The 15,304-nt window shown below is 42.3% G+C and overlaps 1 protein-coding gene across 1 annotated transcript in view; it reads left to right on the top strand.

Moving 5' to 3' along the window:
- The window catches only part of LAMA3 (laminin subunit alpha 3), a 267,981-nt gene that overhangs the window by 174,581 nt on the left and 78,096 nt on the right, over nucleotides 1-15,304 (top strand). Inside the window, exons 33-37 of the mRNA XM_090285716.1 lie at nucleotides 3,869-4,013; nucleotides 4,876-5,016; nucleotides 6,334-6,495; nucleotides 12,779-12,877; nucleotides 15,109-15,192. Coding sequence (XP_090141842.1) covers nucleotides 3,869-4,013; nucleotides 4,876-5,016; nucleotides 6,334-6,495; nucleotides 12,779-12,877; nucleotides 15,109-15,192 — 631 coding nt within the window. The remainder of the gene's footprint in view (nucleotides 1-3,868; nucleotides 4,014-4,875; nucleotides 5,017-6,333; nucleotides 6,496-12,778; nucleotides 12,878-15,108; nucleotides 15,193-15,304) is intronic.

Raw genomic sequence — 15,304 nt, 5'->3', positions numbered from 1 at the left:
CACAACTTGGAGCTCTAACAACTTGTAGAAGCAAATCCTTTGATTCACCCCATGGAATAATAGGAGTGGTAAATTCCAGGCAGCGTGTAGGCACTAGGACGTGGTGGCGAGCAGGGTGGAGGGGAATCCTGCCACACGACCCAGTGTCAAGTTCTCACCTCATTCCCTCTGTCTCCTTTCATCTTCTGTAGTAACAGCATTTTTGTCTTATCTCTCTGAATGGTTCTTCTCTGCTATTTCACTGGCTCAACCTCCTCCTGCCCAAACTGAGAGGATGGGTGTGGTGTTGAGTTTGCACAGGGCTGCGTCCTGCCACTGCCACTGCCACTCACTGTCTGGGTGATGTCATCATGTTACTGCTCTCAGTGCCTTATTCCTTCAGCTGTGAACTAGGGATAGTGGAGGCACCTGCTTCATGAAGTTCTTTACAGGATTAAATATCCTCTGCAGAAACCCTTAGAACAGGACATGATATGCACTAGCACCCATAAGTATTAGCTGTTACTCTGCTTCTTCCCTCTGTACTTTGTCCCCTTGAAACCATCCCCTTAGTCTCCTGGCTTCAGCCACCCCCAGTGCTGGATGATTCCCACACACAGAACTCCAGTCCTCATCATGGAGGCCTGTCATATCCCACCTTCATTGCAAATCAGGCCAACTTGGGTTCTATTGGCTTTACTCAGGTGGCTGTGGACAAGTCCCCCAAGTCTATGAACTCCTGTACCCCCACATATGTAATGAAATGTTAGATTAGATGATCTTTAAGGGCTCTTACAACCCCAAAATTCTGCAACTCTTACCCTATATCTGAAACCCATGCCATTGTCTTGCTTTTTAAGCCTTTGTCTCTTTAAAAAATTTCTATTCAATGGTGACAGCCTCCTCCCAGTCCTCCAAGCCTGAACTTCCAGTATATCTCAGCACTAACTGCTTTTTCATTAATTCAGTCAGGTGTCAACTTCTGGCAAGATATAGATTATCCCCCTTCCTCTCCATGGCTCTCTGCGACTGCTGTCACCCAGCTAAGTTCTTTTACTGCTTCATGTCTGAATGATATTGATGGTCACCTCACTGACCTACCTTTTCCTGGTCTGTAGTTTGTAGTCTTTCTCTGCTTCCCCTTCCCCTTAGTCAAGGAGGAATGTGTTAATACAAGATCATACTGGGATTTTTTAAATCTATATTCCTTATAATTTTGTCATGAATACATAGAACTATGAGTCTACAAACTTGAGACAACACTGATAAATGCATATATGTTTATGATTTTTACCTTCTTGCATGTGTCTTTTTAAACCATGATGGAACATTTCCCTCAGTTCCTATTGAATTATTATTATTTTTTTGCCTTAAATTCTACAGAGATAAAAGTTTTATTGCTCAAAATGTATCTAGTACCTACTTGAGTTCAGGCACTTTGCCTTGTGCCAAAGGTACATAGGCCTACTAATAACACTCGTCCCAGGTCACAGTCTGGTCTGAAAATCTATACTGACCAATGATGACAATAATGACAATGTGGTGTGGTGAGTGCCACCCTGTGTGCGGGCACAGCACCCCTTCAATCACCTCACTCTTTACACGAAAACCTTTCTCAAGCCCCGATTGTCTCTTTTGTTTCCCGTCTCTGGACCACCAGAGTTCTTGTGCTATACGCTCACTGCCTCCTCCAGAAATAAGGAATCATCTGGGAACAGTCTGTTTTTTGATTTGCTGGATTGTCTGATTGCATTTAGTCCTAGATTCACAAGAAGACAGCAGATGTTATTAACCTGAGTCCAGGAACCCTCTGAGCATGAATGCAAAAATTTTGTGTGCTAATGAGAAATGAGAATAAGTGGGAGAAAGGGAGGGGGTGGGGAGGAAAAGAGTGGGGGAGAGAGAGAGAGAGAGAGAGAGAGAGAGAGAGAGAGAGAGAGAGCGAGAGCGAGCTTGTATATTCTGTGAGTGGGTGATAAGTACTTTTTTGAGAAGATGGCCCACGGTTTATCCAACTTTCCAAAATTTACAATTCACTGTACTAGGGTGGCCACTCTAAGCAGAGCATTTACACTTTCCACCTATATTTCCATAGACATTCTCTGGAGAATATTCTTCTTTGTGAAAATAATCTCTGCAGGTGCCTGGTAGGGAAGAAGGTGATGGGGATGGGTCTGGGAAGAAAAGAAATGACATTTGACTTGTCAGTAGGCCTTGCAGGTAAAACTGACTTTGTCCTTTTAGGTGTGATGAGAGGGATAAAGGGACCCCCATCTGCTCCCCTTAGCCAATGTCATGACAGGAATAATAATATCAAATACTTACATGTGCGGATGGCATTGTTCTAAAGCTTTTGTATATATTACTTTATTTAATTCTCACAAGAATCCTCTGGATTAGACGTTGCGATGTCTGTTTTTACTGATGAGGAAATTCAGTTGTAAAGAGATTAATTTGCTCAAGGTTCTACATCCAGTAAGTAGCAGAGTTGGGTTTCAAACCCAGGCCATGTGGTCCTGAATTTGTGTTCTTAATCAAGTACAAAATCCTTTATCTGATTATAAACAACTCATTGCCAAAGGCAAGTTTACTCAGTTATATTCATCTTTTTTTGGCATGGGTACTGTGCTAAGATATTTTAATTGGTAGTAAGAGATAGGTGATCACTTACACTTGGTAGTAGTTAATGAAATATTTCATATTCTATTGTACTCCCTATATGCCACCAAAAAGCACACGTCTTTCTGCTTTCTGTAGATCCACCAGGAAGGGCCAGTGTGTAGATCCCACCAGACTTCAGCTGTGGAGCTCAGTGCCCGGGCTACCGAAGGATGCCACTGCCCTCCTCTCCCTCCTCCCGCCCTCCAGTGCTGGGCTTCTCAGCTCTGCTCCCAGCCCACTGTTCTTCTCACTCCATCAGGCTTCTGTTTTCTCATCCAGCCTCGTACTTCAGGTGCACGTTCCTGCTGTGGCTCAGAGCTCCCTGCCTGGGCCTTCCTCAGAGCCTAGACCCATGCCAGCGGTGGCCCACTGGTCCACACCCACCTCGTCAGGCTAATGATTCAGTGTCCCCTCCTGCTCCTTCTGCTACAACAATAACACACTCATGTTCCCTGCATACACCAAGCAGTCTCCTGCTCTGTTCCTTCTGCCCAGGATGCCCACCCTACATCCAACCCCATGACACTTGACCTTTTAGGCTCAGCTCAGGCATCACCTTCTTCAGGGAGGCTGGGTCAGTGCTGTTCCTCTGACCCGCCACTTGACCCCTTCTGTATATTGTTCATGTTTCCACGTCACTGCTTGGGCTCACAGGCCGTGTCTATCCTTGCACTTGGCTTGCCTGACCCTCTGAGCTGAGTGCCCTGCCCTTAATGGTCATCTTTTTTTTTTTAATTGAGGTATGAGTAACGTACACCATTATATTACTTTCAGGCATACAACATAATAATTTGATACTTGTATATATTGTGAAATGGTCACCACAGTAAGTCTAGTTAACACTCGTCACTACACATAATTACAGATTATTTTTGTTATGAAGAAAATATTTAAGATTTACTCCCTGCAAATATACAATACAGTATTATTAACTACAATCGCCACCCTGTACATTAAGTCCCCATGACTTATTTGTTTTATAACTGGGGGTTTGTACCTTTTGACCCCCTTCATCATCAAGAACATAGTCATTTTGACCTGCTTTAAGTCTTTTATCTGCTTCTTCCACTCTGCCTTTGACTGTAAGCACCCTGTGGGCAGACCCTGTGTCTAGTTAACTGATTTTGTATAGTAGCTGGTCTGCTGCAGGTCTGCTGCAGAGTCAGTGGGCTTTGGAACCATCTATAGAAGATGCCAAGAACTTTTGTTTCCTTTGCTTTGGCTGTAGGTGCAAGCCCAGAATCACAGGGCGGCAGTGTGACCGATGTATGTCTGGGTTTTACCGCTTCCCTGAGTGCATTCCCTGCCACTGCCACAGAGATGGGACAAAGCCAGGAGTCTGTGACCCGGAGACCGGGGCTTGTCTCTGCAAGGTAAAAATGAACATGCGATGTCAAGGACGTCAGCCACCGATCTGCGTGGAAGTTCTTCATGTGGAGTCAACATATAAGAATATATGGGAAATGAGACTGACCCACGGCAGATTTCCACACTGTGTGTAGTATTTTATAGTCATTCTCATTTGATGGAAAAAGTTAGAAGGGGAGACCCCCTCATCCTTCTCATCCTTTGGAGAGGCTGCAGCCCTCCTTTAAAATTTGATGACAGATAGAGAAACTCTTCTGAAAAACCAACACAGACTTCTGGCTACACTGTCAAGAGGTTCAAAAGTTCTATAGAAGTCTACTCCAGCCCATCTCTGCTACGAGGGGCAGGAGAGCTCCTGAGTCCTAGCAGATGTTTTGAGGTGGTAGTAAGTGAGAGGCATTGATCCTGCCATATTGTGACTCCTTCTGGTGCTAATTCCCTACCTTCAAGATACCAAGGGGAATCTTATAAAATTTAAGAAGTTTTCTATTTGTGTGTGGTATTAAAGTTTAAACAACTAATGCGGTATAAGAGCTTTATAATTATGCCATGGCTGACATGGCTCAGTGAACTTAGCATCATCCTGTGAACTGAAAGGTTTCCGGTTTGATTCCCATTCAGGGCACACGCCTGGGTTGCAGGCCAGGTCCCTAGATGGGGGTGTGGGAGAGACAACCAGTCGATGTTCCTCTTTCTTTTTCCCTTCTCCTGTCTAAAAACAAATAAATAAAATAGTTTTTTAAAAGCTTAACAATTATGTATCTTAAGGTTTTGTTAGCGTCCATGTCCTAACATCTTGTATTGGTAGCTAATTGCAGTCAGGGAACCTTTAGAAGGGAAAACCTTTTGTTTCATGTTTTTCAACAGGAGAATGTGGAAGGTGCAGAATGCAATGCGTGTCAAGAAGGCTCATTCTACTTGGACCCAGCAAATCCCAAGGGCTGTACCCGCTGCTTTTGTTTTGGAATAAATAATCACTGTCACAGTACACATAAAAGAAGAGCTAAGGTATACAAGGAGTGGGAGTCTTTTTGTTTTTATTTAGTACTTCTGAAAGAGGAAGAAACAAATTGGCCTGAAACGTGAAGGATCATGGAAGTTTTCTGTATATTACTTTGTTAAAATGGTAAGCATGGCCCTCGCTGTTCCTCATTCTTCGGTGTTCTTTCCACAGATGTCCGCAAGCTGTGTCCCTCAGGTTGTCAGGTCTGTTCTCAAGTGTCTCATGCTCACATGGGTCTTCCTTCACCACCCCCTACACAATAGCTCACCCTGGTCACTCTCTGGGCACTTGCCCTTCTTTGTGTGAGTACTCAATAGCATTTAGCACACCCTGCCATATTATACACTTAATTCTAAAATGTTCTTATTATCTGCCTTCCTCCTCCACTAAAATGTGAGCTCCTGGTTCATTCCCAGTGTCTACAGCACCATCTGGAACATAGTAGATGCTCAATAAACACTTGTTACATAAATGGACTTTATTGTTCTTCCCCCTTGCTTCTTCTTATCTGCTTATCTTCTTCCTGTTTTACTTTCCTTCTCAGGAATTTTACCGCCTGTTTTCTTTGGCCACTTTTTTTTTTTTTTCTTTTCTTTTTCTTAGGCCACTTTTTAAATTAACTCCATGAAACCAAAACTTTTGTTGCCTTCATTATTCCATGAATCAGTACTCTAATGCTTGCTTGCTTTTTGTGAGTAATGGCTTATATCCAACAAGTATTCAAAGAAAGGTTATTTTACATAATTTATTGCCTGCCTCCTAAGAGGATCACAGGCTTCTAATTGGAAAAATAAAATTAGTTTGTAAATCCACTCTGAAGTCTCCTCTCTTTACCCTGAGGGGAACCCGGAAGCATTATTCCTAATCTATGCCTTGTCAGTTCCTTCTTTTTCTTCCTCTCATAATTAAACTCCTGCCTTCTTTTGTGATCTGGGAAATATCTAATTACAATGCTCCATTTAGAGCAAAATAATGATAGCGGACAACTGTGTTCCACATCACATTTCATATATAAAGAACTCCCCATTAAAATGTGCTCACTGGATTAGCTGTTATTCATATACTTAGTTATATATTATTAAAACATTTATTGAACACCTACTAGAAGTCAAGAACCAGGAGGTTTGTTGGGATACAAAGATAAATCCCACATCCACATGGTCTGTGCCCTCTGAGAATTCTGAGGGCAAACACGGAAGAGACACAGAAAGCAAGCCTTTGAAGCAAGGTGGCCACCCCATGGCTCTTTCTATTCGCCGAAATCCAACCATTGCCAAGGAAGTCACAGGCACATGTTCCCATCCCTCGCTTTTGTGTTCCAGTTTGTGGACATGATGGGCTGGCGCCTAGCGACGGCAGATGGAACAGAGATCCCTGTCTCATTCAACCCCGGCAGCAGCAGTGTGGTTGCTGACCTCCAGGAGCTGCCCTCAACGGTTCACAGTGCAACCTGGGTCGCACCTCTTTCCTACCTGGGGGACAAGGTAATGACGTCCTGTTGTTCTTCCACGCCCTTGCTGGGTCTCCTCCCTCAGTGCATAAGCATCATTTACTGGGTGTCTGGAAGAAAGCAACAGGAAGTTCAGGTTACTGAAACTGAAGAAATTAGGTTAACAAATGCAGCAGAGATGCTGCCCCTCACTGGGAGGAGCTGAGACCATGAGAAACTTATGGACCCCACATGCATTAGCTCATTAGAAAGGAAATCATGCGCCATGTTTTTCTTGATTTTTTACTTACTGCCAAAGGAAATAACCATTTAACTAATATCTGTTGAAAATGGGACATGTATGCTTTTAAATGCCAATGCTGGGAATTCTTTGTTTTAAAGAGAAAGAAAGGCTCCTTGTGAGGAAAATAAAAGCTGAAATGTGACTCACTAGCTTATTTAAAGAAGCACAAGATTCTGTGGCAGTTCGGCTTTCATTAGCAGAATCACGTGTGGTTAGCTACACCCCTTAGGGAGCTCACACACTAGTTTCTCTTCCTTTGCTGCACAGATGTTATTCCAGAACCTGGCCAGCTGCACTCATTCATGAGGATAGAAGTGTGGGCTGCCTGTAGAAACATCAGGTGACATAAACACCTGGTGGCATAGGGTAGAGCTGTTGAGAAGGGGTGGACTTGATATGGCCAGCTCAGGTAATGCCATATTCTCATCTTCAGAATGACTAAATACTAGGGACTTGTTGGCTGAGATCTCTAAATCTGTCTTCTGGTTGAAGGACTATGAGTTTTGACCTTTGAGTGTGGGGAATGTTGCTTCTCTCATACAACCCCGCTTCTCCCTCATATAATACTCCTCTTCACCGCCCCATGGTGGGTCCATGTACTCATGTACTGGTTATCTATTGCTGTGTAACAAACTACCCCACAACTTTGAATCTTAAAGCAACAAACAATTATGATCTTGCATAGTTTCTGTGGACCAGGAATCCAGGGGCAGATGGCTCAAAGTCTCTCATGAGGGTGCAGTCACGAGGGCCGTGGTCCTCTGGGACTGGAGGGTCCACTGCCAAGATCACTCAAATGGTTGTCAGGAGATCTCTGATCCTTGTTGGCTGTAAATTGGAGCCCTCCATTCATCACATTAAGCTTTCTCTCCATGGGTTGCTTGAGGGTCTTTATGACCTAGCAGTTGGCTTCCTCTAAAACAGTGGTTCTCAACCTTCCTAATGCCACAACCCTTTAATACAGTTTCTCATGTGTGGTGACCCCCAACCATAGCTAAAGCATAGTGATTAATCACAAAAACAATATGTAATTATATATGTGTTTTCCAATGGTCTTAGGCGACCCCTATGAAAGGGTTGTTCAACCTCCAAAGGGGTCGCGACCCACAGGTTGAGAACCACTGCTCTAAAACAACAAATAGAGATAGAGGTAGATAGATAGACTCAAAAGAGAAACCATAGTCTTTCTTTCTTTTTTTTTTTTTTTTTTTTTTGGTATGTTTTATTGATTATGCTGTTACAGTTGTCCCAATTTATTTTCCCTTTGCTCCCCTCCACCCAGTGACATCCCTCCCTCCAGTTGTCACCCACCCTTAGTCCATGTCTATGGGTTGTGCATAAAGCTCTTCTCAACATCCCCCTATCTATTCCCCACCCTCCCCCTATCTATTCCCCACCCTCCTACCTTGCTTCTTAATTCCTGCACCATTTCCCTCCCTCTTCCCCCTCCCGGCTGCCCTCCCCCAACATGCTCCCCATACCTATGATTCTGTTCCCACTCTAGTTGTCTGCTTAGTTTACCTGTGTTTCCATTCCCTAGCTTCTGTTGTTGATAGTTGTGATACTGTTTTCATTTTAATGTTCATAGTTTTGATATCCTTTTTCTTAAATAAGTCCCTTTAACATTTCATATAATAATGGTTTGGTGATGATGAACTCCTTCAGCTTTACTTTGTCTGGGAAGCACTTTATCTGCCCTTCTATTCTGAATGATATCTTTGCTGGATAGAGTAATCTTGGTTGTAGGGCCTTGCTTTTCATCACTTTGACTATATCCTGCCAGTCCCTTCTTGCCTGCAAAGTTTCTTTTGAGAAATCAGCTGACAGTCTTACAGGTACCCCTTTGTAAGCAATTCTCCTCTTCTCTCTTACTGCTTTTAAGATTCTCTCTTTATCCTTAACCTTTGGCATTTTGATTATGATGTGTCTTGGTGTGGTCCTCCCTGGGTCTAGTTTGTTTGGGAGTCTCTGTGCTTCCTGGACCCATATGTCCATTTCCTTCCCCAAATTAGGGAAGTAACCATAGTCTTTTTATAACCTAATTTCAGAAATGACATTACCCTCACTTCTGCAATATTCTATTAATAAGAAACCAGTCACTAAGTCCAGCCCACACTCAAGGGGAAGGAATTAAATTCCACCTCATAAAAAGCAGATATCAGAGAATATGGAGACATGTTTTTAAAACTACCTTAGCCATCAAAAGGCAATATAGTTGACCCTTGAACAACATGAATTTCAACTGTGGGGGTCCATTTATATGTGGATTCTTTTTCATCTTGTAAACAAATGACATAAACTTATATTATCAATAATACATACCATACTATAAATGTATTTTCCTTATAATTTTTTAAATTATATTTTATCGACTATGCTATTACAGTTGTCCCAATGTTTCTGCCTTTACCCTCCTCCACCCAGCACCACTGACTCTCTCAGGCAATCCCCACACCATTGTTCATGTCCGTGCGTGACGCATATAGGTTATTTGGCTACTCCATTTCCTATACTTTACATCTTGTGGTTATTCTGTAACTACCAATTTGTACTTCTTAATCCCCTCACCTCTTCACCCATTTCCCACACCTCCTTCCCATCTGACAGCCATCAAAATGCTCTCTGTATCCTTGGTTCTGTCTCTGTTCTTCTTGTTTGCTTAGTTTGTTTTTTGGATGAATTGTTGATAGATATGTACTTATTGCCATTTTATTGTTCATGGTTTTGATTTTCTTTTTCTAAAATAAGTCCCTTTAACATTTTATATAATAATGGTTTGGTGATGATGAACTTTATTAGTTTTTTTCTCGTCTGGGAAGCTCTTTATCTGCCCTTTGATTCTAAATTATATCATTGCTGGGTAGAACAATCTTAGCTGTAGGTTCTTGCTTTTCATGACTGAATATTTCTTGCCAATCCCTTCTAGCCTGTAAAGTTTCTTTTGAGAAACCAGCTGACAGTCTGGTGGGAATTTCCCTGTAGGAAAATAACTTCTTTTCTCTTGCCGGTTTTAATATTCTCTCTTTATCTTTAATCTTTGGCATTTTAATTATGATGTGTCTTGGAGTAAGCCTCTTTGCATCCATCTTGTTTGGGACTTTCTGTGCTTCCTGGACTTGCATATATATTTTTCCTTCACCAAATTAGGGAAATTTTCTTTCATTATTTTTTCAAATAGATTTCCAATTTCTTGCTCTTTCCTTTCTCCTTCTGGCACCCCTGTGATGCAAATGTTGGTATGCTTGAAGTTGTCCCAGAGGTCGCTTACACTGTCCTCACTTTTTTGGATTCTTTTTACTTCCTGTTGTTCTGATTGGTTGTCTTTTGCTTCTTTATGTTCTAAATCATTCATTTGATTCTCAGCTTCATACACTCTACTGTTGTTTCCCTGTAAATTATTCTTAATTTCAATTACTGTATCCTTCATTTCTGACTGGATCTTTTTTATGCTGTTGAGGTCCTCACTAGGTTCCTTGAGCATCCTTATAACCAGTGTTTTGAACTCTGCATCTGATGGATGGCTTATCTCCATCAAATTTAGTTCCTTTTATGGAATTTTGATCTGTTCTTTCACTTAAGCCATATGTCTTTGTCTCCTCATTTTGGCAGCCTCCTTGTGTTTGTTTCTATGTATTAGGTAGAGCTGCTATGACTCCCTGTCTTGGTAGCATGACCTTATGTAATAGGTGTCCTGTAGGTCCCAGTGGCACGGCCTCCCCTATCACCCACTCTGGGTACTCAAGGTGTGCCCATTGTGTGGGCTGAGTACACCCTCTTCTTGTAGTTGAGACTTGATTGCTGTTGGCAGATCAATGAGAAGAATTTACCTAGACCAGTCAGCTGCAAGGACCGGCTGTGACCACTGACCACCTACTTCTGCCTTCTGTGGAGGACAGCTGTGCAGGGGTAGGGTGGTGATGCTCTGATGTGGTCTAGTGCTGTCCACTGGGTGCACATGCTCTGGATTTTTGTGGGTGGTGCAGGCCAAGGTTAGCCCCCACCTGCATTTTTCCCAGGGACACCTTGCCTGAGCTATAAAGAAATCTGAGATGGCTGCGATGGGCTTGTAGATTCCCAGGTGAAGCCAAGCTGTGAACCTAGGCTGGCTGCTGCTAGTGCCACGTCTGGGGCTCACTGAGGCCAACTGTTGCATATTTGAGAGGATTTAGGAAGTTGTGAAGCATGAGCAAAGATCAGCCGTTCATATGGAAAAGCAGCTTGGGTGGGCCCGTAAGCTGTGTGGGACAGAGTCTCTGTGGATCTCCAGGGAAGGGAAAACAGGTTGGCTAGGTTGATGGGGTCTCAGATATGGCACCTGCCTGCCAGCTCTGTGGCTCTGTGGGTGGAGGATTCAGAAAAGGGACAATGGCCTCTATCTGCCTTTCTGTCTGGGAGAAAGCTGTCCCCTAGCACTCACCTTGATGCCAGACGCTTCAGTTCCTCTCTCTATGCCACTGGTGTCTTCCAAGCTTCTACCCCAGTACTGGAGCTCAAAGGGTGTGAGTCTGAGTAAGTCTGTGTGTGGGTTCTTTAAAAGGAACTGCTTGAGACTCCAGCAGTTTCTTCCACTGAATCAGTCCCCACTGGTTTTTGCAGCCAGTTGTGGGCATTTATCTTCCTGACACTGGAAGCTTTGGCTGAGGGGCCTGGTGTGTGGCTGGGGCTCCTCAGTTCCGAGATATCTATCCTGAATTTTTATCCACCATATGTGGCTGTGGGACCAATCAGTTCTACGTCTCTGCCCCGCCTACCAGTATGAATGGATGAGGTTTCTTTAATTCTGTAGTTGTCAGACTTCCAGTCAACTTGATTTCTGATGGTTCTGAGTGATGTTTGTTCTATATTTTAGTTGTAACTTTGATGTGGTTGTGCAAGGAGGCAAGCTGTGTTTACCTATGCTGCCATGTTGACTTAGAAATCGATTTTCTTAATAACAATTTCTTTTTCTCTAGCTTACTTGATTCTAAGAATACAATCTATAATAGATATAACACACAAAATATGTATTATCAATCAAAAATTTATGTTATTAAAAAGGCTTCTGGTGAACAATAAGCTTTTAGTAGTTAAGGTTTTGGAGAGATAAAAGTTATACACAGATTTTTCTTTCCGGGAAGGGGGTCGGTACCCTTAACCCCGACATTGTTCAAGGGTCAACTGTATTCAATAAGATGATTCAAGATGTTGCCTTAGAATTCTTCCAAACTCTAAGATCATAACTGTAAAGCATTGTCAAGACATAGATTCCAGGGAAAAACTTTAGTGGATTGGCAGCCCAAAAATGCTACTCATTCCTTGCTGCAAGTTATTTGCATTCTTCAATAGGGGGTATTTTGTCCTGCCTGCTCTGATGTTATGGTGCCTCTGATTTCCATCCTTCAGTCACTCCTCCTTCCTGGTGGCTTTTTAAGTTAAGGGTGGGAGGTATCAGGACCAGAGATGAAGTTGCTGTCAGAAAACCATGATCATTCACCTCCGCCACCATTATGTTACTTGTGTGTCCTGAGAGATGTCTGTGCACCTAATGGAGTGGTCAGACATGGCTATGTGCTCAGGAGAATGCATAATCACTTAGGAAATATTTACCATCTGCTCTCAGGGGAAATTTTTTTTGACAATTTATTTTTAGAGGTTCATTTTGTAACTGATAGATATTTAGCCAATTCTCTCAGTTAAGTAAGAAACCAATGGTCTAGATTTCTTAGAATAGCTGTGGACTAAATAAACACTTTGGCTTAGTAGTGTTCTGGAATGAAAGTATCTTATTTATTTCTGTGTGATTATTATTTTTCTTTTTAACAGAAGTATTTTTTGCTTGTATAAGTCAATGGTGTTCATGTTAAACATTTTAATTGATACAAAATAGTATAATGTAGCACATCAAAATACTATCTTCAATTTCACTCTTTCTAAGGATGACAGCCGTTAGCAGATATCTGTCCAGATCTATGTGCCTATGAACTTCTTATATGGGCTAATGTTGCCATAGTCTCTTTTAATGTTTGCACTATTGATCATATCATTTCAATTGTAGGTTTCCTCATATGGTGGCTACCTCACCTATCAAATCAAGTCATTTGGCCTACCTGCTGACATGGTTCTTCTGGAAAAGCAGCCAGATGTGCAGCTCACTGTAGGTATCGGAACATGACCCAAGTAACAACAAGGGACAGTTATAGTTGGTGCTGATTCGATGTTAGGACAGCTTGATAAGGGGCCTACAAAACATTTAGATTAGGTCATTTCTGGTATTTTGTAGAAACTAAAAGAGAAGTTTAGAGCATGTAGTACCTCCTCAGAATCCTCTGTCCCTGACCATCCCAGGCCCAAATGGTTTCTCTTTTGTCCCCTCCCAAGCTACTTAGTATAATAGATATAATAGATACTTAGTATCTCTCCTTTGCTTCTCATAAGTTCGTGTTAAATTTTTTTTATGTTTCTATCTTTCAATTTAGTTTCAGAAATGTTTTTCACCCTTTCCTGTTTACAAGACCACATTGCTAGGCTCATAAAGGACAGGCATTCCCTGTCCTCGGAAAGAGTATAATCTAAAAGGGAAGATAAGAAAAGAAATTAAAAAATAGCCATAATCCACTGAACAATAAGCATTTGAGGCAAAGTCCAAACAAGGCTGTGTGGAATCTGGGCTCCAAGTGGAGACTTAGGTAGTTAAGAGAACCTCAGAAGATTTCATGAAAAAGGTTGGCTTTGACCCAGGCCTTTAAGCATGGACATGAGAGGAGAAACGCCCTTCCAGTTGCTGAGAATGAGGTAAACTGAGACAGAGGGGCAGTGCTTACCAGGTAAGCAGTCCAACCTGGCTGTATTATCATTGTGTGCTGGGTCATCAAAGACAAGTCTGGCAGGGTAGGAAGGAGGATGTTTAATGCTTTGGTGAGCAATCTGGCCTGATGTAGATAGTGGGGAGCCACTTTGTTTTTTTGTGTGTGGGGTTTTTTTTTTTTTTTTTTTAGAACAAAAGTGACATCAAATGCTATATACCAGGCAAAGAATCCAGAACTGCAATCTAAAAAATTCTTGAGGGAAGGGGCAATGTCACATCCTGCACTGAGTCCTCTCCGATGGATGGTTGGAGTGCCATAGCCTGAACTTGATTCTGCTTTCAGTTTGTGTGCTGTGATTAATGCAAGGCAATTACAGCTTCTAAACAGTTTCTGAGTCACTCACTGTCCAATAGGCACTAACAAGCCTCGCACATCTCAGCACAGACAAGGGCCTCACATTCTGGCAGGTTTCTTTGTGTTCAGGCCCTGCTGTGGTATGATCTGTGTTTACTGGCAACCAAATTTATTGAACTATTATTTTAAAAACTCAAATGAACCTTTATTAAAAACCTTGGAAATGAAGCACCAAAGGTTTTAGAATTATAGCCAAGGGGAACGTAGGCCCACAATAAAAATGCTGTCATGGCAGTGCTGTATTTCAGTTTCTTTTTGTTTGCAAAGTATTTCAAGTTCAGGTCATTAGTATACTTATATTTTACTGCCAGAGAGTTTATTATGCAAACTGTTAGAATTTACAGAGAGGTGATGATCAAAATTGCTCTTTAATTTCACCTTCAAACATAGAAAAAAATGAAGGTTCATGAAACATTACTCTGCTGCTTTGTTCCAAACTGCTATAATTAAGAACCTATTGGAACATGTTTCTTAGGTTAGGGTTTTAAATGATTTGTGATCACAGATAATGCTCTTCTTTTTGAAACACTAGCTCTAATGAATTCCTTTTGGGTTTGGTACTATAACAGGAAAGCTGGGGCCTGTGTGTATGTGTTTGGGGTAGGGGTGCTGAGGGTGGGTGCTGATTTTCCTACTGCGCCCTGTTAGGCATCACTCAAGAGCCAGTGTAATAGGGAGTGGGGTGCAGAGGCTGAGTGAGCAAGACTGGGTCCTGGAGGTGAGGGCTGTGGGGCTAATCCTCCTCTATGGGCCAGCCCTGCTGCTCCCTGGCTCTGCAGGCTGCCCTTCGAGGCCCTGCTGACCTTCCTGGGCATCCCACCCACCAAAGCACTTTCTTGCTGCCACTGTTGGGGCCTATAGGCAATAGTGGGACAGCACCTCATGTATTGACTACAAGGCATTGTTTTAATTTCTTTCCATATTTTTAGCCACTTTCAGTCAAGAGAATTGTGGAGTTTCCTACTTCTGAAAATGCACTGTATTGGGTAGCATTACTCTGCTTCCATGTCACTAATCCTCTTGGCAGTCAGTTTGTTTCCCAACAATGTTTTAGAATCGGGTACTTCATGTAATGCAAATCCACAGAAGTTTGTTCTTAGCTCAACTATAAACTTCAGATAATCCCAGCCACAGCATTAAAGCATCTGTGTTTTTCTTTAAACAGGGTCAGCACATGTCCATCATCTATGAGGAGCCAAATAGCCCACGGCCAGACAGGCTGTATCATGGCCGAGTGCAGGTGGTGGAGGTACATACATAAAGGACGGGCATACAGAAATGATCCTTTTTGTTCTACAACTTACTTCTTTCAAACAATCATACTTTTAAACTTATCTTATGAACTTATATCAGTCATATTA

This window comes from Furipterus horrens, unplaced genomic scaffold (genome assembly GCF_987537825.1).
Source record: "Furipterus horrens unplaced genomic scaffold, mFurHor1.1.pri manual_scaffold_8, whole genome shotgun sequence".
NCBI lineage: Eukaryota > Metazoa > Chordata > Mammalia > Chiroptera > Furipteridae > Furipterus > Furipterus horrens.
This window is presented reverse-complemented; position numbering and strand designations above follow the sequence as displayed.